Source organism: Gadus morhua, chromosome 8, assembly GCF_902167405.1.
Source record: "Gadus morhua chromosome 8, gadMor3.0, whole genome shotgun sequence".
In the NCBI taxonomy this organism is placed as follows: domain Eukaryota; kingdom Metazoa; phylum Chordata; class Actinopteri; order Gadiformes; family Gadidae; genus Gadus; species Gadus morhua.
Window position 1 is genome coordinate 22,253,965 of NC_044055.1, and position 23,647 is coordinate 22,277,611.

The 23,647-nt window shown below is 45.8% G+C and overlaps 3 protein-coding genes across 4 annotated transcripts; 2 read left to right on the forward strand and 1 right to left on the reverse strand.

Annotated features, from left to right (window-relative positions):
• The first annotated feature begins 35 nt into the window (after window positions 1-35).
• Window positions 36-6,586, forward strand: LOC115548749 (peroxiredoxin-6). Of its 2 annotated transcripts, none has more exons than XM_030363567.1 (5): window positions 36-178; window positions 1,423-1,579; window positions 3,007-3,216; window positions 3,369-3,515; window positions 4,871-6,586. In XM_030363567.1, exons 1-5 carry the CDS (start codon window positions 87-89, stop codon window positions 4,997-4,999), a joined length of 735 nt encoding a protein of 244 aa, XP_030219427.1. In that variant the 5' UTR covers window positions 36-86; the 3' UTR covers window positions 5,000-6,586. The 2 variants fall into 2 exon arrangements, with proteins under 2 accessions (XP_030219427.1, XP_030219428.1); XM_030363568.1 differs by having other exon boundaries at window positions 37-178; window positions 3,007-3,156.
• Window positions 5,837-18,880, reverse strand: fggy (FGGY carbohydrate kinase domain containing). The gene is made up of 16 exons (XM_030363563.1): window positions 18,664-18,880; window positions 17,941-18,148; window positions 16,003-16,114; window positions 15,014-15,165; window positions 14,536-14,624; window positions 14,161-14,276; window positions 12,102-12,230; window positions 10,536-10,639; window positions 9,644-9,751; window positions 9,305-9,366; window positions 8,663-8,828; window positions 8,291-8,365; window positions 7,995-8,115; window positions 7,771-7,865; window positions 6,327-6,388; window positions 5,837-6,184 (listed from the first exon to the last, which is right to left on the reverse strand). The coding sequence occupies exons 2-16, from the start codon at window positions 18,136-18,138 to the stop codon at window positions 6,106-6,108; spliced, it is 1,668 nt and encodes a 555-aa protein (XP_030219423.1). The 5' UTR covers window positions 18,139-18,148; window positions 18,664-18,880; the 3' UTR covers window positions 5,837-6,105.
• A 2,983-nt stretch (window positions 18,881-21,863) lies between these two features.
• Window positions 21,864-23,449, forward strand: LOC115548851 (transcription factor AP-1-like). The gene has a single exon (XM_030363723.1). It carries the CDS (start codon window positions 21,977-21,979, stop codon window positions 22,946-22,948), a length of 972 nt encoding a protein of 323 aa, XP_030219583.1. The 5' UTR covers window positions 21,864-21,976; the 3' UTR covers window positions 22,949-23,449.
• The last annotated feature ends 198 nt before the right edge of the window (window positions 23,450-23,647 follow it).

Sequence of the window (23,647 nt, forward strand, 5' to 3'; positions counted from 1 at the left end):
ACCGCCCACCCGCTGTTCCCCTTCAAACGCAGCCTGTCATCACCCCTGTTACTGCGCCTGCGCGCTGATCGCCTGCTGTGAAGAAGATGCCGGGGTTGCTGCTCGGAGATGTCTTCCCCAACTTCCACGCAGAAACCACTGATGGCTCCATTCAATTCCATGACTTCTTGGGTGATTCGTAAGTCTAGTTTTTTATATTTCAAATGTCATATAGATTTTCTGATGGCGTTTTGCAGCAGTTGTGTGTGGCTGTTATGCTCATTTCCTATTGTGGTGGGTTGCTTCTGCTTTTTCCAGATCCTTTTAAGTTCCTATTTAATAAAAAACAAAAGGCTCTTTGACCATAATCTATGTCACTAAGTTTAACTCAAACTTTTCAGGACTACATTGTATAAGAGTTGACAGACAAGACAAAATAGGCTAGAATAATAGGATACACTCTTTATAAAGTGTTTGTATTGCACTGCTATAGATTTACATTGAGCCACAGTTCAACTAGCAAACTATTTCCTTCCTCCCTCTCACCCTCCCTTTCCTCTCTCTCTCTCTCTCTGTCTCTCACTCTCTCACTCACTTTAAGTCATTCCCTTGCTCTTTCCCACTGTACCTGTCCCGTTTACTCTTTACTGTCTCCCTCTCTTTCCTCCTCTATTTATTCCGCCCGGTCTATCTCCCTCTTCCCTCCCTCTCTCTGCCCTCCCTCTCTCTCTGCCCTCCCTCTCTCTCTGCCCTCCCTCTCTCCCTCTCTCCCCTCCCCCTCTCTCCCCTCCCTCTTCCTCCCCTCGCTCTCTTGGCCTCTCACTCCCCTCCCTCTATCTCTCGCCTCCCTCTCTCTCTCCCCTCCCTCTCTCTCTCCCTCCCTCTATCTCTCCCCTCCCTCTATCTCTCGCCTCCCTCTCTCTCTCTCCCCTCCCTCTCCCTTCCCTCCCTCCCTCCCCTCCCTCTCCCCTCCCTCTCTCCCCTCCCTCTCCCCTCCCTCTCTCCCCTCCCTCTCTCCCCTCCCTCTCCCCTGCCTCTCTCCCCTCCCTCTCCCCTCCCTCTCTCCCCTCCCTCTCCCCTCCCTCTCTCCCCTCCCTCTCTCCCCTCCCTCTCCCCTCCCTCTCTCCCCTCCCTCTCTCCCCTCCCTCTCTCCCCTCTCTCTCCCCTCCCTCTCCCCTCCCTATCCCCTCTCTCTCTCCCCTCCCTCTCTCCCCTCTCTCTCTCCCCTCCCTCTCTCCCCTCACTCTCCCCTCTCTCTCTCCCCTCCCTCTCTCCCCTCTCTCTCTCTCCCCTCCCTCTCCCCTCCCTCCCTCCTCTCTCTCCCCTCTCTCTCCCCTCCCTCTCTCCCCTCCCTCTCTCCCCTCTCTCTCCCCTCCCTCCCCTCTATCTCTCCCCTCCCTCTCCCCCCTCTCTCCCCTCTCCCCTCCCCCCCCCCCCCCCCAGTTGGTGTGTCCTGTTCTCCCACCCGGGGGACTTCACCCCCGTGTGCACCACCGAGCTGGGCCGCGCTGCACGCCTCTGCGCCGAGTTCACCAAGCGCGGCGTCAAGATGGTGGCCCTGTCCGTGGACAGCCTGGAGGACCACCACGACTGGTCCAAGGTGGGCCCGCACACGTGGCTGCTTGTGTGTGTCCGCATGTGTGTGTGTGTTTCAGTATGTGTGTGTGTCTGTGCGTGTATGTGCTTGGGTGTGTGTTAGTGTGTGTATGTATGTGCGCACATAGGTGTTTTCTGGAGACGGTGTGTTGTGTGTATGTGTGTGTGTGTGTGTGTGTGTGTGTGTGTGTGTGTGTGTGTGTGTGTGTGTGTGTGTGTGTGTGTGTGTGTGTGTGTGTGACTTTGCGTGTGTGTATATGTGTGTGTCAGAGAGCGAGAGAGAGATAGAGTTTTAATGTGTGTGTGTGTGTGTGTGTGTGTGTGTGTGTGTGTGTGTGTGTGTGTGTGTGTGTGTGTGACTTTGCGTGTGTGTATATGTGTGTGTCAGAGAGCGAGAGAGAGATAGAGTTTTAATGTGTGTGTGTGTGTGTGTGTGTGTGTGTGTGTGTGTGTGTGTGTGTGTGTGTGTGTGTGACTTTGCGTGTGTGTATATGTGTGTGTCAGAGAGCGAGAGGGAGATAGAGTTTTAATGTGTGTGTGTGTGTGTGTGTGTGTGTGTGTGTGTGTGTGTGTGTGTGTGTGTGTGTGTGTGTGTGTGTGTGTGTGTGTGTGTGTGTCTCGAAATGAAAGAGTAAGGAACTCTGTTTGAGAGTGTGTGTGTGTGCATAGTGTGTGTGTGCATCTCATGCTTCTATTCACATTCTATGTAACCCCCGTACTCAAATATTAATTACACATGCATACATATACCGATACATTTGTGACTCCAATCTCCCCAGTGCATGTTTCAGTTTGACCTCACAGCCTCAGTGACCTCTTTAACCACATCTCACTTAACCGACATCTGTAACATCCTACATTCTTTTTTTTTATTATTTCTTCGGGCACACACATCCGCACACACACACTGTTGTTGATGTGATTACGATCTAAATACCAATGACTCATTAAAAACAGCGTAGATAAGAAAATGAGAACTTCTTCTTATTTAAATGCATTCTCTCTACAGCCGTTGGTCCGTTCTTGGCTACTGTTGAAACATGGCGCTGAATTCATGGCGTAAAAACTAAATACATTTTTTTGGCTAAAAAGTTTCCGTTTGGGTCTCAAAAAGTGAAGATTTATCGTTAGACGGAGAACACATCGTTGTAAAGTATAAGAAGTTTGCTACTCCCAGCTAAAATGTTTTACCAGAGATGTGGATATATATTGGCTCCCACCCTATCTTGGACAAGTATGATGTGGGTTTGGAAATCGCTTCGACACTTGAATACATTTGTTTTTCTAAAACATTTATGACCTGTCACCATTGCTCTCCCCACTGTTTTAACTCATAAGCGGAAGTTCTCCTGCGCAGACTTACTTACCGTTTGAATCATGAATAAACACGTGTTAGTCTTTGACTGTGGCTGTCTGTATCTGTGTCACCAGGACATCCTAGCGTACTGCAGCATGGAGTCAGAGAGGTCCTCGCTGCCCTACCCCGTCATCGCCGACCAGAAGAGAGAGCTGGCCCTGGCCCTGGGCATGATGGACCCCGACGAGAAGGACAAGGACGGCCTGCCTCTCACCGCACGCTGTGTGAGGACCTCTGGGCTGTATCCTGTTACTCTCCAGCCCTGTTCTCAACTTCCCTCTGCAGTTTCGTACAGTTTGCATTATTTTACCGGTGTGACCGATGCACAACAAACAGCTGTAGTGGTTCCTGAGCTGGAAGCCTTGGTCTGATGTGACCTGACAACAGGTTTGCTGAATGGGTCCGTACTGACTCTGTGAGCGCTTCCTGCCTGTAGGTGTTCATCATCGGTCCTGACAAGAGGCTGAAGCTGTCCCTGCTCTACCCCGCCTCCACCGGACGCAACTTCGACGAGATCCTGCGGGTCGTGGACTCCCTCCAGCTCACCGCCACCAAACGGGTGGCCACGCCCGCAGACTGGCAGGTAGAACACACACACACACACACACACACACACACACACACACACACACACACACACACACACACACACACACACACACACACACACACACACTGTACTGACTGCATCTGAAACCAGGAGGCTCAGGCTTTCATTTACTACCAAATAATCAGCCTGTCCTCCAACCTCAACTAGGTCGTTGGTATAGGTCGTCCAAAACCCTTATGAACGTTTAATCGCCTGTTAAAGAATCAGCAATACGTCACGTATGTCAAGGTTCTGTGACGTAAACACTTATTGTTTGTGGGGGTACAGAAGGACTTGGGAGTGCGATAGAGATGTCTGGTCTCTTATATGAATCAGGGCATTGAGGTTTACTAAAATTAGTAGATAATATACTATAAATCTAGCCCTATAGGAAGGGATGCAATACGTAGTCGACCTAGGGGTCAAGGACATTTGGGAGGGAGCTAGAGTGAGTGATGCATCCTGGGTAAAGCATGTCCAGAACACATGATTATCTTATACAACTAAATGTACGTTGTTTTTTTTCCCATCTACGTTTTTATTGAAAGAAGGGGGGGGGGGAAGAAAGAAATCTAACAGCAGTATTAATATCCTGTTTATCCTGTTAAACAAATGTTTTAGAAAATTAACCTTTGGAATGGATTATTCAGCGGGAGCAAAGCAAACATAAACTGGCTCATCCCTGAGTCGAAAATCTAAATCTTAATAGAAAGAACATCAGTTGCATAACCGACAGCTCAGATGACGTACACGACAACGCAAAGACAAGGATTCAAAGACATGCTAGCTGCGTGGTTTCAGGGATAGCAGCGTGTATATGAAATGAATCACCATGACAACGATAGAAAACGTTGCATACATGCACACGCTAAACATCTTATAGATTCACTGAGTGAAGTAGCTAACGGCTACTGTTAGTAGCCGTTAGCTACTAACAGGCGGTAGGGCCAAAACGTTCGTAAGGGTCGTTTTGGACGACCTATACAAACAACCCATATATTCGTTGAGGTTGGAGATCTTTTTGAAACAATAGACCTTTGTCACAGGTATGGGCAACCGTATGGCGAACACAGTTGCATGGAATGATGTTAATCATCCTTACAGACCCAGCCATCAATAACTCAATATTGCATCCCTACTATTTATACTGTGATAAATGCCAACACATGACAATTACTTAAAAAAAATATATATATCCAGTTAGGTAACTAACTGATGTTGATATTGTTTATGTGTTTATGTATAATCATGCATGACACTATAATGTTCACTATAATAAATACACATACAATATACATACATGGTGCAATACAATGTCATGGTGTTTTGTGTGTGTGTCCGTGTACCAGCCGGGGGACAGTGTGATGGTCCCTCCAAGCATGTCGGAGGCCGAGGCCAGTGTTCTGTTCCCCGCCGGGGTGTTCACCAAGGAGGTGCCCTCCAAGAGGAAGTACCTCCGCTACACCCCCCAGCCCTGAGGACCCCCAGCCCCCCTACACCCAGGAGGAGGAGGACCCCCAGCCCCCCTACACCCAGCAGGAGGCCCTGGACACCAGCACCAAAACCGGGGCCTTCCAACCAACCCATCAACCCTGAATAATGTAGAAGAGTCATTTTGGGATTTAAGTGCAATGGAGAGCACCCTTCAAAACAAAAGGACAATCAGAGTGCTTTACATCGGCAGAATCCACTCTGAGTAGGGGACCTTTTGTAGTTCATAACACTAATTATGGGTCTGTTCCTACCAGGGCACGGGGTAGGGGACGTTACCTTACTACTTTAGTCTACTACCCATGCCCCGGTGAGTTGATTGAAACCTGTGTCAGTCCATTACCAAGAGATACCAAATTCCTACTTCATATGAAGGAGGCCCTGCATGGGTTTATTGGAATACACCATTTATTGCACTATAGCTGGTAGTTCATAGGCCTACCATCCTAATCATTAAGGACGCATCTCATTCATGGGTTATGACCAGCACAGAAGACCAAACTAGTTCTACCTTTGAGGAATGTGGATGCATTTAAATGTTCTTTTTCCACCCATGTTTGAGTACACCAGGGGAGTTAAGGTGAGGAGGTAAGGTGATTAAGGAATAATGAAGGTTAAAACACTTTGTCATTTCTATAAAATGTCTAACATTGATCCGCTATTCAATTCCAGGGTTTATTTTTCTGTTATCTTGTTCGATGTAATTTGTAATTTGTCGTTGGCTGTTGTCAGGCTCCATTGTATCCTTTCCTACTTTACCCAGGAAAACGTTTGCTACCCTCTCAACTTTAGGAGGAATCATTCAATCAACTGTGAAATAACAATATGTTGAACAGGCTTTATTATTAACTGTGAAAACAAGCTTCACATTTGGCCCTTTGCTATGATACGATTTGCCAAATGGGCAAATTAACACCGATTGTCCCTTCAAGACATCTTCTTGTTCTTTCATTGGTTTCTTCTTGTGCTTCCAGAATCCTCTTTTGTTGATACAGGGCATATTCAACCTGTGCAATACTCACAATTGTAAAGCTGTGATATTCACAAAGTATTAAAGTCTGGGGGTAATTCTAAATGAAGAGTGTTATTTGCTTCAGCTCTCCATGATAGCCTTATACTCCCTCTGGTGGTCGACGAGGCTTAAGAACACCCGGTACTTTCTCTCATAGAAACTTGAAAAGAAAACACAAAAACACAGTCCAAGTTTTCATTAATAATCAGCTTCATGTTCTGAAGCAGGTACTGGGAAAACTTTAACTAATGGATGATGTAATTCATCCCAATATTACATGAAAAGACAACGCTGAAGCTAACCTCCTTAGCTCCTGCTTAGGCCAAACGACTTCTCCAACTTTGGCCATGATCTTCATCGCGTCCTGCAGAAAGAGACGTTAGGTAATAGGTAATAGGGCTACCATAAGACCTCCTAAACCAACAGCCCGCTTATCAATGTAAGAATTTCCATGTTTAACTCTATACTTGCTTAGGTGCCTTGTCTTAAGCATTGAATTGCGAAGACATGCCATGTTATTTACTCTGCCATGATAAATAAATAAAATAAATACAACTCTTGACTCTGCTAGACTGTGTAATGGTGGTTACGATAGTCTGGTTAAAATAAGGAACAACAATGCAGGGCAGTTTAATATGACCAGATATAAAAGCAAACGCCTCAGTGCTAATCACCCAAAACGGATGGACAGGTGTCTCACAAACCAAAACAATGATGGTTCATTCTCAGCAAAAGTGAATTAGAGCTGATTTAGGATCCAACACACACTTATTTTATTTATTTATTTTACCCGCCATCCACCTTGGGGGACTATGCTATTTTTTTTTTATTGTTGTAATTTAATGCATCAATATGTTTTCAAGGATTAAACAACAGAACCAAACATAGAGCTCTCATACAGAGTCACCTAAAACCTACAAACAAACAAAAACAAAACAAAGCCAGTCTACTTGATTAAAATATAAATGTCTGCAGCATCAGGGGTTGTTGTTGATGTACATATTTGAGGCATACTTAATTACAACCAACAGATTATGTTAGCATGTCAAGAACTTCTTGCCGACTGACTGCAGCCTACCGAGGCAAAAGTTGCTATTTTTTTTCATTCATATCTGCAACGTGTGATTCTATTAAAAGATTATGTTTGAGAAATTGCTTAAATCTATTTATATGTAAAAATTCAGCTGATAAATATAAATATTTTACCCAAACAAAATTGTTAGATTATTTATGAATGTATTTTCTTCCTCAAGATCTCCGAATAGTACATTCATTAAATCCAGTTTTATTGTTGTTAGAATACAGTTGCTGGAGTTGTATCCAGAAACGTTCCACTGTGGGACAGTACCAGAAGAGATGAGGTGATGATTCACTGTTCGCAAATCCTACAAAGGTCAGACGGCTCAAGACCCCAAACGTTAAAAAATATTTGTGGTTGCAAAAAGCCATGAATTAATTTGAATTGAAAGTATCTTGAGGAAGAGTCAAGTGATGTTTTATTTATTACCGTAGTCTACTCTAAAGACATGTTTCCATGGTTCCACACACACACACACACACACACACACACACACACACACACACACACACACACACACACACACACACACACACACACACACACACACACACACACACACACACACACACACACACACACACACACACAGAATGCACTATCTTCCTCTCCAAAAGGTGGCAGCAGAGTCTGTATACATATAGTGTGGTTTGTGGCTCACACTGCACCTGTATAGTTGTGTACTCTTGCGATGCACGTGCACCGAGGATTGCAGCTCCAACCAAGACAGCCTCTGTCTGATGGGGAAGAACCAGAGGAAGTCCTGGAAATGCATAAAAAAAAGGCTTACACTTCTAATCAACATGGGAGTGGAGGTCACTGTTCTGTGGCCGTAGCCGAGACTAGAATAAGAGACGGAAAGAGACGACATTCCTGGTTTTCCACAACATACCCGTGGTGTTGGCATGAATCTGCACAAAAAGAGGATTTTTGCTCAACCCCCCGCACAGGAAGAGGGTTGTGATGTCATGTCCTGCCTTGGTCATTGTCTCCAGGATGTGCCGCGTGCCGAGCTGAACCCAGGAGGAAAATACTGGGTTAGGTCGAAATACTGGACCAAATAGTACACAGTAACTCATTAGGGTCATCGCTAAGCCTTTAGGTCAGGGACATTGGCAACATAATAAGCCTTAGAATGTGTATAACTGGGATAAAAGATGGACATACATAAAATATCTTTATACTCACAGCAAGAGCTTGTAGAGTGGCCAGATACAGCAGAGCCAGGTCATCCACGGTCTGGGAGAGTGACAGGCCGATCACCTAGGAAACACCAGGGAGACCAACAGGATTACTTCCTTCTTTCAGTTTCCTGATTTACTACAGCATGACGAAGAGGAAGAGGACGAGGAAGATGAGGAGGAGGAAGAAATCAATAAAACAACAATGAAAAGAAGGAAGATAGGAAGAGCTATAAAAACAAAAAGAAACACAAAAAGAAAAGAGCGACGCAAATATAAAAACCTTGATGGTCATAGCTGTAGTGAAACTGCAATTTCAAACTGGATAGCTTTAATTAAAATGTTCTGAGTAACAGATGGCATCCCCTCCACACCTTACCATTCCCCGCAAATTGGGGTCCGCCAGTGGTGACCTGTTCCCGTGGAAGTCCGGCCACACATGGAGAGAGGAGCCCAGCAGGTCGACAGGGGAGGCGCGGGCCTCGGTCATGGAGCCCAGGTGGGCGTTCAGGTAGGAGTACACGTGTTCACCAGTGTGGGGGAATCTGGAGCAAAGCATCGACCGAACAAGCAATCGTCAACGGACCACATGTTCACATGTTTTCTGGTCGTTCCTGCTGTCTTTCAAGAAGACTTGAAAGACAGCGACAGTCACAGTTGTGTTGTACGTCTGCGTCGTCAGGCCCACGTGGGTGTTGGAGATGAAGTTGGCTTCATCTCATGGAGAGGGGCACTAACCTACAGAAGCCGACTCTTTGGGCTATGGCGGTGACTTGACTCGGCAGTATAAATGAAGCTTCAGAAGGCCCCTAGCTAGAGGTGACCACAGCAGCATTGATCTAGGTTTGAACCCCAACGCCCACCTGTCGGCATCGAGGAGTAGGAAGCCTTAGCCCTACCTGGTGCTTCATGACGTTTATCTGAGATCAATGGAAGATGTGTTGGATAAAAGCATCTGCTGAAGGAATAATCCAATTTCTACTATAGGAGATAGCACGGCAGTGGTAGTAGGGGTCCTGACCTCTGGTGTGAGAGTTCCTGGAGCTGGGCGAAGGCTGCGTGACCCTTCACCATGTGGTCCATCTGGAGCAGAACCCACCAGGAGGGAGGGAGAGTTGAACAGAAGGACCCGTAAGAGGGAATGTCCCCTAGTCATTGCTTTTGACGTTCAACTTAAAAGGATTTGGGTGATGCCTAAACCATACAGGTGTCATAACTGTCAAAAGTGATTAACTTCAATGGTAAAAAAAACAATGAATTAAATGAAGATATAAAACAACTGATATCTCTTTCTAACACCGAGCCGTTGGGACATCCATGGAGCCCGTGTTCAACGCTCATCAGAGGCAGGTCCACTGACCAAGCGTCCGGTGGCACTCTGCCCCCCCTCGTTGAGCCAAAGGTCGGGCACCATGGCTGACAGGTAGGGGCCCCACACACCAGGAACAAACAAGGGCCCCGCGCTGATCTACAAACACAGTGAAAAACAAGACTAAGTATTACAAAGATGTAGGTTTTGGCCAAAAAAAAGAACTTGACTGATACAGAGGAAAATACTAGGACAACTGTGGCCTCTAAAAGTGCCAAAACAACCCATCACATAACATACATCGCCCAGATTTGAACCACAAGTCAATCTGCAGGCGTGGCTGACTCATCTCTTGGAGAGAGACCTGCTCCAACACGACCGCTGAAAACTCCCAACCAAAGAGAAGCAGATGTTTGTTGTCTACGGTGACGTACGTTTGAAAGACCATGGGACATATTTGTAAGAGATGGTGTCAGTGTTTGTCCACAATGTCCAACTGCTGATGGATTGCGACATCTAACAAACTCAATGGAGGAGGACGGGTTTTGCGGGTTTGGATTGAACGAGGGTTATTTTAAAGACAATGATAACGATGTTTGATTGGGAATTCTGAAAGCTTTCAGTGAAAGCCAATATCAATAATAGAATAACAATCTTTAACACGTTAAGGACACCCATATCATTAGTATATAGTACGATATATGCCATTTGGTGATTCAGTTCATCCAAAGTGTCAACAACATGAGAACATCGTGTCCCAAATGGAGTCATAAGGAGTTATTTTTAGTCACAATGATTAAATTCCACATTACATTTAGTCTAGCGTCATCACATAGGGGAACATAATGTATATCTTTTAGCACGGTGTATCATACCTATAATATAACGCTGCCTGTTTCTCTCCCTGTGTAACACTGTATTCTATAAGCAGGATCACAACTACCGCCATGTGACAGGAGGACGTTCCACAGATCAGGGCCATCCGTGTGGTGAGGGGCCGGTCTTCACACGGCAGGTCAAGGCCCTTCACATCGGCACCGATCACTCCTGTCAACCACAGAGATCATCACAGAAAATGTATCTATTAATCACTCTTAAAGTGTATTGTTGTTTAATTAATCACTTTAATCATTTATTGAATTTGCCCAACTTCCTTCGAAAATAATGTTTGCCTAGCTGGTTTGAGTTGTGTGTGTGTGTGTGTGTGTGTGTGTGTGTGTGTGTGTGTGTGTGTGTGTGTGTGTGTGTGTGTGTGTGTGTGTGTGTGTGTGTGTGTGTGTGTGTGTGTGTGTAAAAGCGTGTATGTGTGTGTGCGTGTGTTTCTCCATGGCAGTAAGAACAACTAAAAAGCGCTGTCTCCTAACCTTTGCCTCATACAACAATGTGTGATGGACAGAGGTCACAGCCAGCTTGGGAGGGCAAAAGCCAGAGTTCATGAACAGTTTCAACCCCCCCCCCCCCCCCCCCCCTCCTCGAAACCAAACCAGATGGCTTGAGCACATTTTGTGGACCGCCGAAGCATTAGGATTAGACACAGTGCTTCCAAAGTTCACTGAATCTTAAATACTGCTTCAGAGCATAATAATGTAAAGATTTCATTGTAATGTGAACAATTTTACACATTAGCTCAGCAGACGGGCTCTTACTTGAAACAGGGGAGACATTTTCACAACAATCATGAATTTGGCGTTAACCCATTCCCTGTATACAAACGAGATGCTACACAACTAAGTACTATAGCTAAGTAAGGAATACAATAAGTGCGTTCGCGTTCGTGCGTTCGTGGGAAATCTGAACAAGTGAGTTTTGAGTCTTTTGTGGAAGCTGGTGAGTGACTCTGCGGGGCAGAGTCCTAAGTGTGAATGACTAGTGTGCATTACTAAGTGTGAGTAAAGTCCTTACTAATGGATTTGTAACCACTGGCTAGTATCAAACTAGGAGATTACTACATTTTGTTGAACCGTCATAAAGACCCAAGGAATGTCCAACTAGTTCCACCGTAGTAACGCATGCACGGAATCTAAGCAGTTATGACTAATCACCAACAAGCTCTTGCACAGTATGAATTCACTGAATGCTGTTGTACTCATGCAGTATACTCATGTAGTACGAGTATAGAATCGTTTTGTGTTGTCAAATAAAACACAAGCACAGTGCGCTGTAGAGGCAGGTCGCAGTGAGATGTCTCAGCCCCCCTCCCCCAGAATTAGATCCCTCTTCTATATCGCTCATTCTTTCTTGACCCTAACTATCACCGTTTAATCCTGCTTATGGTTAAGTACTTAGTAACTCCTTAGTGCTACACAAGAACTAGCATGTGTGGTGCAACCCATTAGGATTTAGTAAGGTGTAAATCCTGACTGAGTCCACACTTGGGTTATAACTAGTCACTTGCTGGTGCAACCAGATAACTAACAGAGTTAGTCCTACAGCCAACACTCAAGGATGGACAGAGGTAGAGCGCCAACTTTGGGGTTGGAACCCAGAACAGAAGTGTTGTGTGCGGTACCTAGTCCTCCAGCGTGGGCGTCGATCAGGGAGGCGCCCACGGCGGTCCCGGGATTCAGGCCCAGATCAGCTGCGGCCTGCAGGGAGAGACCCCCACCGACTGGGAGCCCGGGGGCGCTGGTCTGGTTACCTGGACACACACACACACACACACACACACACTATGGGGTCAGAACAGGCTCATTAATAATGAATGCACAGAGAAGGATTCACAAATGTATTTTGTGATTTATATGCAAGTTACTTTCTTCTCACAAATACATTTCAATGCAAACACAAATGGATATCGTTATGTATAAATGTAAAATAAATCCATAAACAAAAATAAGTTTCACAAGCACATTTCTGATCCACACACAAATGTGTCTTGTTTTAAATAAATGTAATATAAATCCATAAATATATGGATTAAAAAGATATTTGCAATTTTCACCAAAATGTATTTGGATGTTGTTACATATATATACAAACTGTTGAAATTAAATTAACAAGACGCTTTTCATTTGTGAATGTGAACTGGTCTTATTTATATGTGGATTTTTGAGACTCCTGACGTGGCTGGATTCACAAATGAATTTTTTTCAACAAGGAACTCTCTGAAGCCAATCAGATGCCTCCCTCGTTTTCAGCCAATCACATGACTGCAGTCACGCCCCTTCCGGTAGAGCCCATGGGACCTACAGTATGTGATCGAAAGATATGAATGGGTTTCAATGGAGAGAAAGTAATTATTTTCTAGTCCCAGTCTTTATATGCCCCATATTACACATATATTGTTTGTGGATTAAAATGATAATTTTTCATGCAAAGAAAACTAAACATTTTCGTGAAGAAGTTTGATAATTTCAAAAGCCATTATAAATTGGGGCATGTGGAGAATCAGTTATGCCGATGGGGATATTGTCGATCTTGTCCACGCCAGTCACAGGGAGCGTGACAGCACATACGAGACATGTAGTCTTTCTCATTGTGTTTTCTCTACAGTCTTTAACTGAACAATTGCATAATAAACGGTCAAACTCTTGACATGAAAAATTATCATTTAAATCCACAAACAACATATGTGTAATCCGGGGCATATAAAGACAGGGACCAGAAGATAATTACTTTCTCTCCATTGAAACCCGTTCATATTTTTCACTCTCATAGGTCCCATGTGCTCTACCGGAAGAGGCGCGACTCCGCCACTCTATGTCTATGTGAAATAACATAGGGTTTTTGAATGATCGTACATAACAATCTCTAGGTGGCGAAGAAGTAAACACTGCATCACGTTTTGAACTACACACTTTTTCCATCTAGTTTCGACTGGGTTTTGGGATTGTCGGTGTCTTTAAAGTAGTAAACGATTGTGGTACTTTAACGGCACCGACAATCTAAAAACCCAGTCGCTGCAGTCATGTGATTGGCTGAAAACGAGGGAGGCAATTATTAATTGAGACTGTTCTGACCCCACACACACACACACACACACACACACACACACACACACACACACACACACACACACACACACACACACACACACACACACACACACACACACACACACACACTCTAAAAATAACAACTGTGTAACAACCTGTTTGAAAAATGTTAGGCTAAAATACCAATAATATAAAAGCTGGCCAGCATGTTGATTACAGAACTTCTGTAAGCTTAATGAGAAGGGTGTGCCTGCCTCTGAGAACTTAGTCCTGCTGGTTTGATTACCTAGACACAGGCACACGCACACGAACACGCACACGCACATACAGACACAGACACACAGGTCTAACCGCACAAGTGAACCTAACTATAGAACAGAACTTAACCAAAGAAATAGAGAGCAGAACACCTTCAGTTCAGATGAGAACCATTCCAGATGAGATCAGATGTTTCAGTTCACCTGAATAAACTAAAGACCTGTCATCAAAGAAATGGTGGGTGCAGGGCAAGTTGTTTGAGGCTATCAACATTGGGAATGGAACCAAGAAACTTTTCAGCTGGTCATGGAACCCCAACCCACAACATGGTCCGGTCAGCTTCAGAAGGGCTTTAAGGTGTCTTCTCCCTCCTACCTATCTTGCTGTAGTTATCTTCTAGGAGGTCCTCCAGGCCGATGTCTGTCCAGAAGCTTCGGTCCCATCCGCCGGACGGACAGTAGCTCCACTTACACACCAGAGTGCACAGAGACCTGGAGCCCAGCCAGAGGCAGACGGACACCAGTCAGTCAAACACCAGATTGTCAGTCACTATGACAGAAATTAATCTCTAATAATAAATTATTAACTATTAGTTAATTAACAATGCACATAAGGTTATCCTTTATTCAAAAAATCACTATCGACCAAAGAAGGAATTAAATCATATCGTTGTAACTCTGGTCCACGTGTAAAACATAACAAAACATACTAAAAGAATCCTAGCATCATCCTCCATCTCATCACCATCACCTGGTCAGGGAGCCGGTGGCTTTAAAGGACAGGAAGTCAGGAAGGTCCAGGAAATGACCCGCCTCCGCCCAGCAGCTTTCCCTCAGGTTCTGGTGAGCACACACACACACACACACACACACACACACACACACACACACACACACACACACACACACACACACACACACACACACACACACACACACACACACACACCTCTATATGTGAGATGCACGCCGAGTTTCCCGTGAATGGCCATTTTTTCCTTTGCCAGGTAATGTCAAAAGTTTTGATGGCCAAACGAGATGACCAGCAGCTGGTGGGTGAGAAGGCACTTTTTATACGTTGATAGAGGCCGGGAACAAGACTAGATCTAATAGGAGGTAGGATATTCCTTTAAGATGTTCCTTCGAGTGTGTCAACATATACACACTGGTCACTGAGCGAAGGGCTCTCCTTTAACCAACCCAGCAGCAGGCCGCCTGGGGGCCCTCACCTCTTTGAGCCACAGCAGCTTGGGGGCCTGCATCTCGGGGGACATGACCCCACCCATGCGGCCCAGGGCCCGGTGGCCGGTGCTGGTGATGCGGGTGGCCTGCTGCTGGGCGCGATGGTCCATCCACATCACCACGTTGTGCTGCCGCTGCCCTGGGGTCCGGGAGGGACGAGGTGCAGGTTAGAGTCTGGGTGGACGGGCTCCAGGGGGCCCGCTAGGACCATACGAGGCGCCCGCAGGCCTGTCCTAAAAATAGCACAACTCATTCTCGAACAACCCTTTCCCACCTTTTTTAAGTCATTGTTGATAATTATTGTGAGAAATCATTAACATGATCAGTGTCTTCACATAGATGAGTAAAATTAATCATTAATAATAATATATAACTGAGCAAATTTGCTATTTAAGAAGAGGGTATCAAACCGGGTGCCCTTCGTATGACCCAGTACCCATGAAGTAGCTCTCAGGTTCAAAAAGGTTGGTGACTCCTGCCCTAGGGTTATCGATATTGGGTACATAATGTCACTAATATCTTAAGATCGTCTTTACACATAAATGAAAAGCATCCTTCAAGAAATGTGTTGTGGTGTAAACTTGGCCTGGTGTGTCGTTTTTCAACTTGTTCACTATATTCCCGACCTAGTCGACAGTTATGGGTTCATTTGGGGGAAAATCATGAGTTTGCCTCAATGTTGATGTTTCATAAATCTGATATAAATTGAGCCCAATCTTGAGCCCTTAAATCATCGCTTTCTTAGTAACCAACCTATCCCGAGTATAAATGAATACCGTAATTAACATGACCAACATTAGTAAATAATTTCTAGATCATAAGTTAACAGTTGGCGAACGGTCAATGCCTATTACTGAATTAACTCATGTAAACGCATGGGTCTTAATGAACCCTTATGTGAAGCACCTCCTCAGACCCCTTCATGTTCTCAGTGCTGGGGGGCCCAATGGGAGGGCCCCATGGGAGGCCCATCTACCGTTCTTGTTGACAGGCACAGGCTGGAAGTCCCTGTCCAACACGACCAGAGAGCAGGTGGCGTCGAACCCGATTCCCCGTACCTGGCTCTTGTCGACACCCTGGGTCAACCTCTGAAAAGAGATACACACTGTGTTGAGACCACACAACATGACAATAAGGTGAATGTACATGAACTGATATTAGTTCATTGAGCTTTTAGCATGGCGTTTAGACTCAAAACCTGTGCACATGAAATCCAGGCGCTCGCGCTTGCAAAGGAAAGTATCTACGAGCGGAAAAGCGTTGTCGCAAGAGAGCATTTGTGCTCCTGGGAACCCAAAGAGGCCGTGGAGCCCGGGGCTGACGGGGTGAGCCCGACCGTTGGAGGCCGCACGGCTCTCAGACGCTGGCTCTGCTGTTGAGGTTCTGGAGGCACCGGGATGGAACACACAGTGGCTGCTGCCTCCTCTCCTCTGAGTCTCCGGCCTGTCTCTGACCCCTCATTCTGATGGTTAATAGAGGGTCAGAGAGCTCGGGGGTCACACGGCTCATGTTCTTTCAGGTCGTTCCAAGCGGCTCATATGAATCAAGGGGAATTGTGCGTCCATTTGCTGATGCAGTGTCACTTGAACCCCTTCACACCTGAGCTGGCTCAGTAACCAAAAAAGAGCCGAAACATCACGACAAAAGATGCGAAAAAGAGATTTATAGCAGACCATCTAAGAATGGTCTCCCCTATAATATGCAATCAACATAACTGTTGACAATGGTGCCCCTGCATTTTCAAATATATTTGCATCTATCATAGTCATAACCATATCTATCAGAAATTAAGCATCACAATCATATAGTAGGACCGCACTGATTGGTATGGGGGTATTGGACACTCGTGTGTATGTATATAAGGACATATCCCTTTCCTTTTTTTCATGTGCCTAGTATTGAAATTGGAGAACTGGTTAAAAAATGCAATGAATTACGTTGTTTTTTAAGATTTGCAAAACTCAAAATATTGTATACATTAACATTGGCAATGGATTAACACTAAACATTAAAGAGCATTTTCGCCTGGCACTATACAAGTCAATGACTGTTTATGGCATGGACATTCAGTAACGCAGATCTTATTCTAAACGTCTTAATAAATGAGTGATGACTTTATTGATCCCATTGAAGATTTAATAAACGTTAAGGGTTGGCCAGCTATCTTTAGCAAACGTCAAACTTTGTTAGTAGCAAACTTTTGGAAGTTGATGCTTGCTTTTCTACAATCAATAACAGAGTAGTAAAGTGCATACAGTAAAAAAAAAAATCAATACATTCAGATATTTTAAAATGGCTTCCCCAAAAGAGGTTAACCTAGTGTAAGACTTACTTGAGAATTCTTCTTCTTAGGTAACTGCATGATCACGACTGTGTCAGTGACTTAACTAGGCAGATAACCAGTCAGTATTGAAAGTGACCAATCGAAGAGATCAGCCTTCGTCTATTCACGATGCCTCCAAATTCTCCAACTTCGACGTGACCAGCAAGCATAGACTGGTGCCTTGCGATCCCGCATTTGTGCCAGAGGAGCAGTAATGCTCCCTCCCAAGGATCTGTTGCTCGTGGATACTGTTGTGTGCGCTCACATCACGTTCACACACATGGTTTTATGTGCAAGGGATTTTTCTAAACAATTAAAGGTCAGATTTTTGTAATCCTATATTAAAGGTGAAGTCCCATCCCAGCTGAATCAGCAGGTGACCTGATAACCATATCAGTAAGAACTAAGAGTCCATGCATGCAAGCAATAGCATAAGGCTAGAGAGGCAGTCATCTAATGCAAACCAATCACTTATGGGTACTGGGCTTTAGTTCCCATTTATTCCAATTTACCCAACTCCAAATTTGAAAAACGTCTATAAATGGTTTAATAAAAACAATAATAAAGCAGTTAATGCAAAGTCCGCCTTACCTTCACAAGCTCACAGCACTTTTCCCATATCTCGTCGGAGGACTGGACGTAGTGGTCGACCAGGGGCTCCCAGATGCTGATGGGCTCCTCGCATGTGCTCTCCAGCCGGCCGTCTCTGGTCACCAGGGCCGCCCGGACCCCCGCGGTGCCCACGTCCACCCCCACGAAGTACACCTCATCTGGGGCTGCCCCGTCCATGGGACCCGACCTGGAACCAGAGCCCAGGGGTTAACCACAGACAGTGAGGTGTTGGTTCAAACACCCGCCAGTCAAACAAAGCAAGTCAGTCCAACACCCACCAGGCAGTCCAACACCCACCAGTCAGTAAAACACCCGCCAGTCAAACACCCGTCATTCAAACACCGGCCAGTCAGTCAAACACCAGTCGGTCAAACACCCACCAGTCAGTCAAACACCAGCATGTCAGTCAAACACCAGCCAGTCATTCATCAGCCATTCAGTCAAACACCAGCCCGTCAGTCAGACACCAGCCCTTCAGTCAAACACCAGAAAGGACATGAATGATGTTACAACGTTGATAGCTAATCCCATTTCTCCTGCTGTTACTTTTTTCTGCATCAGCTTTATATTTCCCTTATTCTCTTACTTATACTAATAACATAGGATAACACTTTTTAGATAATATACAATCAAATGATATCAGATTGTGGTATACTTGTTATAGAAAAGAGACTGTGATTAAATGTTATTATTTTAACTTACCATGAATTACCGCGACTTGAATATGCTGTTCTATTGATCAGCACATAGACAAAAACCAAGCTGGGGCCATAAAGTGAACCTTATAAGTGTTTATCTTTGCCAGTTCCAGATGATAGCAGCTAGATACCATGTAATGATCCTCAAAACCAACAGGTTAAAGACCTTTCCATCGCACTCTGCACCGAGCGGAATATACGACGGGAGTCGAGTTGGGCCAAAAAGCATTTATTCGCAAACGTAGAAAACAATGCGGTCATAATGAAGTCATTCTGCTGAAAATTTCGCAAAGTGCTTACAATAATACATTTGCCCTTCATGCATAATCATCCGTCTCATTAAAGTATTTGTAACAATTAATGTCCCTCTCCTCTCTCCCTTCCTTCCTTCCTTCCTTCCTTCCTTCCTAGTAAGTAAAGAACCTAAAGTAATATTTTGTGTTACTGTAAGCGTGGTAGTGTATACGATTTTGGAGCGAATGGGTGCAATAGGCCTACATGAGCTTCACGGACCCTTGTATGGGAACCAGTGGCTGCTACAAACTACTAACAAAATCTCACAAGCCAACCAATCCACAGAAACAATCCAACATATGTGGCTCTGTTGAAGAGTAGAGTCCTTTTGGAGTCTCCGTCTCTGCCATTGGGGGTCCAGATAAACAGCTGTCCGGACGTGATTCTGTCTATGATCTGACGAATGTGTGGAGGCTTGGAGTCACCAACGGAGGAGTTGGAGTCCGCAGAGGAACTGAACTAAACAGCAGGGGCAGGAAGAAAAGAGGCCCCCCACCTCAACACCGGACAGGGTTGGCTGTGACAGAGGGGGGTCGTTCTCCAGGGGCCCTGATTGAATTGTTATCTAAATTTACCGACCCGTTAATGGATCCACACATTCAGAATCATCTTTCTCTTTATCTGCTTGCTCAGTCTGGGTGTATGTGTGTGTCTGTGAAAGGTGAAAGTGCTCATGTCCATTTGTGTGGGTATGTTGGTGAGTGTTCCAGCACATATCAGTGTGTGTTTGTGTGTGTAAGATTATGTGTGTGAGCACTAGTGTTCAAGTGTGTGTGTGAGCGCTGGTGTTCCTGTCTTTGTGTGTGTGTGTGTGTGTGTGTGTGTGTGGGTGTGTGTGTGTGTGTGTGGGTGTGTGTGGGTGTGTGTGTGGGGGAGGGGTCAGTGTTCCCGTACATATCTGTATGTGTGTGTGTGTGTGTGTGTGTGTGTGTGTGTGTGTGTGTGTGTGTGTGTGTGTGTGTGTGTGTGGGTGTGTATGGCTGAGCGTTCCCGTTCATGTCTCAATGCATTCATGTGTCATGGTACGTCTCTGTGTGCAACGCTCGCCCATATGAAGGGTGTGTTTTCCCAACAAGGCCCTGGTCCCGCCCCCTCCTGGCCGCTCGACAACAAAGGCAGGCCTGTTGTGGGGCGGCCAGGACCAGAGCCTTGATTAGAAACTGTACTCAGTGGAAACAGCTGGCCGGCGTGCAGGGGAGGAAGGTGGGGTTATCGAGAGGTGACAGGCCCATAGAGGAGGGGGACGACGGCAGGAAGTGGGGCCGTGGAACAGCCCGACTTTGATCGCTCGGAGGTTGTAAACACAGGTGTAGCAGAGATGTAGACACTCAAGATGGAAAGGATTTCATGTGATTTCATGTGTTATGTATATGGTCATGCATCACAGTACACATATGTATTATTACTGTATTGATTATTAACTCTTATTGGATCTTGTATTGGTATGTTATTCACACTGCAATCTGCAATTTGTTACACGGTTTTGGATGCCTGAAATTCACGTCATGGCCACTAACGACTCTCGACACGGGACAAATCAAAGTGAAACTGGGTACATCCATACATGTCAAATATCTCTATACATACAACACACTCAACACAAAACGTGTCTGGTTACATTAAATTATAATCATATACACCTAACATAATTATCTACTACAACTTGTTTTGAATAGAATATTCCACTCTGCCAAACAAATCTATACATAAGGAGAATATACAGGAGACAGATGACAGGGAAACCGACAGTAAAAAAGACAGACGGACAAGAAACAGACAAAGTGACAGACAGGCAGCAGGAGACAGGCAGACAGAAAAGAGGCAGGCAGGCAGACAGGCAAGCGACAGACAGTCAGACGACTCCCAGCTTTCCAAAACATCCCAAACATGAATCTCCACTTGGAGGTGTCGGAGCATCGACACACCACAGTGTGCCTCCTCGGTATGTCTTCTCAGGAGGATAGGCCTGTAGCTGCCGGCCCTCCCCTCTGGTCTACCTCTGGTCTTCATTTATTTATAGTAGAGGCTGAAGAGCCGCTGAATAATACAAGGAAGAGGCCACAGAGCTGGACTCCTTCTTTAGAGGACAATGGTTGGGCATATACAGCACCGTAGTAATTACATTGATATGGAATATCTACTTCCCTATCGGTCTGGGAACATCAATATAGCTTGCCTAATAAGAATTGAATCCCTGAATGGAGGCCTATACATTTTGTTCTAGCACGTTGAGCAAAGCTGAACATTTATGTTCTAAAATATCAGAACGAATTGTTTGGCTTGCAAACTGTGTGCTTTTATTTTGTATTGTCAATACAAAAATTATTGTATGTTTATTTTCACAACCCACAGTAATTAAACGTGACGTGCGCTTTATTCTCACTACTTTCTTCCGAGACAAACCAGAGGAGAAGTGTTTGATTAAATCTCTGATTGTTTCTTTAACGAAGGTAATGCTTCAGAACGGTTTTAACATCGTGTTGAGGATGGGTGCATAATTCGGCGGGTAACTAAATATTCAATAACACTACGTCATCCCAGAGTACATTGCTCCACTGCATTACCTAATCCCACAAAGCATCGCGGTAGGCGTGGCTATGGCCCGTAGTCAGAGAAACTCGCATGTCATTAGGACCAAGCACCGCCCGCACATCATCTCCAGCCAATGGGAGGCCGTAGAAATGACATCATTGTTATTTTCAGTATAGCCGCAGCTTAGAGGTGGATAAAGTTCGTCTCCACGTTGGAAGTGAAAGAAAGTACTATACCGATCCCCACTTTTAATGTCTATATGGAAAGATAGCATCGCCGGAGCATTTTCAAATTGAAAACAAGTGATGTTTATCTTTCTGGGAACCTTATTTCGGTGATGACCATCTTATTTTAAAAGTTTTTTTTTTATAGGACACCGAAAGTAGACGGACTCCGTCCAGACGACTTTTGTAGACATTTGATGCTCGAAACAGTCGAGGTAATAACTGAAGATATTAGCCTACAGAACTGTGTAACAACGCCTATGCCTTATGCCTACCAAGATGGAAGCAACATTTTACGACGAGTCTGTAAAAGCCGCTAATTCTCAGCACGACGGGATGACGGGAGGGTACGGATTCAACCCGAAGACCCTCAAACAGACCATGACGTTGAACCTCAACGACCCAAAGAATTACAAACCCGGGCTCCGCTCCAAGGCCATCGACATCCTGACGTCTCCCGACGTCGGATTGCTGAAACTGGCCTCGCCTGAGTTGGAGAGACTAATCATCCAGTCGTGCACCGGGCTGACGACTCCCACCCCGACCCAGTTCATATGTCCCAAAAACATCACGGACGAGCAGGAGGGCTTCGCCGACGGGTTCGTCCGCGCCCTGGCAGAGCTCCACTACCAACAGATGCCCAACATGAGCTCCGACGCACAGACAAATGTGCCAAGCGCCATGGGCGCCGTGGCGCAGAGCGCGTCCGAGGAGGGCGGCGTACAATACAGCTGCACGGTGCGCCCCGAGCACCCACCGGAATATACCAACTTGGGCACTTTCAGTCGGGCTGGTGGCTCTGCGTCGGCACCTACTGGCGAAAGACAGATCACCTCTTCGAACTATCCCACCGCGCAGTCCTCCCAGAGTCGACTCGAAGCCCAGCTGGCGGCGCAGCACGCACGGCTACAGGCGTTCAAAGAGGAGCCCCAGACGGTGCCCGAGATGTCCGGCGACTCCCCGCCGCTGTCGCCCATCGACATGGTGAGCCAGGAGCGGATCAAAGCCGAGAGGAAGCGCATGAGGAACAGAGTCGCGGCGTCCAAATGCCGGAAAAGGAAGTTGGAGAGGATCTCTCGGCTGGAGGACCGGGTGAAAAACCTTAAAACCCAACACACCGAGTTGGTGTCCTCCGCAAACGTGCTCCGGGACGAGCTGGCCTTGCTGAAGCAGAAGGTGATGGACCACGTGAACAGCGGCTGCCAGCTGATCCTCACCCAGCAGGTCGGGACGTACTGAGGGCCAGGGCGACATGGACCCGGCGTGGGGGGGGGGTGGGTGTGCACTTCACTAACCCTTCACAACGAGACAGTTCAGCGTGTGTTGGGGGACCAACACGCAGCTCCGAGTGGCGTGTCGTGCACCCTGACAGAATGGAGACAGAATAAACTTTTTTGGAGTCATGTTAACTCCCAGCATTACAGGCCTGGTCCCACTTGTCTTCCAGTTTCTATTTACTGTCCATGCGTTCGGTTCTTCTACCACTTCTCTTCTCTCACCAGCGACCATTTGTACAGAGCACGATAACGTTTCCTACCTTTTACACGGGAAGAACGACTAGAGGTGTTTACTGACAACTTGCCTTGTTTTCTTAACTTTTACATCGATACAAATTGTAATATAGACGTAGCGTCGATTAGACCCAAACTGTTACTTTTTACTATTTTTATGCAGTCATTTTGAGCACTTCAGCATTTGTAAATATGATGTAATAAACATTAGACACATATATGACCTGTGGATACGTATTGCATTATTACATGAAATCTTTCTATTGGAAAATGATCATTAAACGAGTCCTAGTTTAGGGCGGGCAGACGTGGAGTCACCCTCCCAGTGTTATGGTTGGAGAGTCTGCTCGGTTGACGATTGGACAGCGATGTGTCGGAAGGATGCCAAATATGGCAAGGGTGCCCTGGAGACACGCAGCGTACGCAC

Coding starts and splice junctions, on each gene's coding strand:
- LOC115548851 (XM_030363723.1), top strand. CDS start 21,977: ATGCCTACCAAGATGGAAGCAACATTTTACGACGAGTCTGTAAAAGCC.
- LOC115548749 (XM_030363567.1), top strand. CDS start 87: ATGCCGGGGTTGCTGCTCGGAGATGTCTTCCCCAACTTCCACGCAGAA. Junction 3,217..3,368: donor GTTCTCAACTTCCCTCTGCA/GTTTCGTACAGT, acceptor TCCTGCCTGTAG/GTGTTCATCATCGGTCCTGA. Junction 3,516..4,870: donor CCACGCCCGCAGACTGGCAG/GTAGAACACACA, acceptor TCCGTGTACCAG/CCGGGGGACAGTGTGATGGT.
- fggy (XM_030363563.1), bottom strand. CDS start 18,138: ATGGACGGGGCAGCCCCAGATGAGGTGTACTTCGTGGGGGTGGACGTG. Junction 14,277..14,535: donor GCCACCGGCTCCCTGACCAG/GTGATGGTGATG, acceptor GCTGGGCTCCAG/GTCTCTGTGCACTCTGGTGT. Junction 8,116..8,290: donor CCACTCTACAAGCTCTTGCT/GTGAGTATAAAG, acceptor TCCTGGGTTCAG/CTCGGCACGCGGCACATCCT.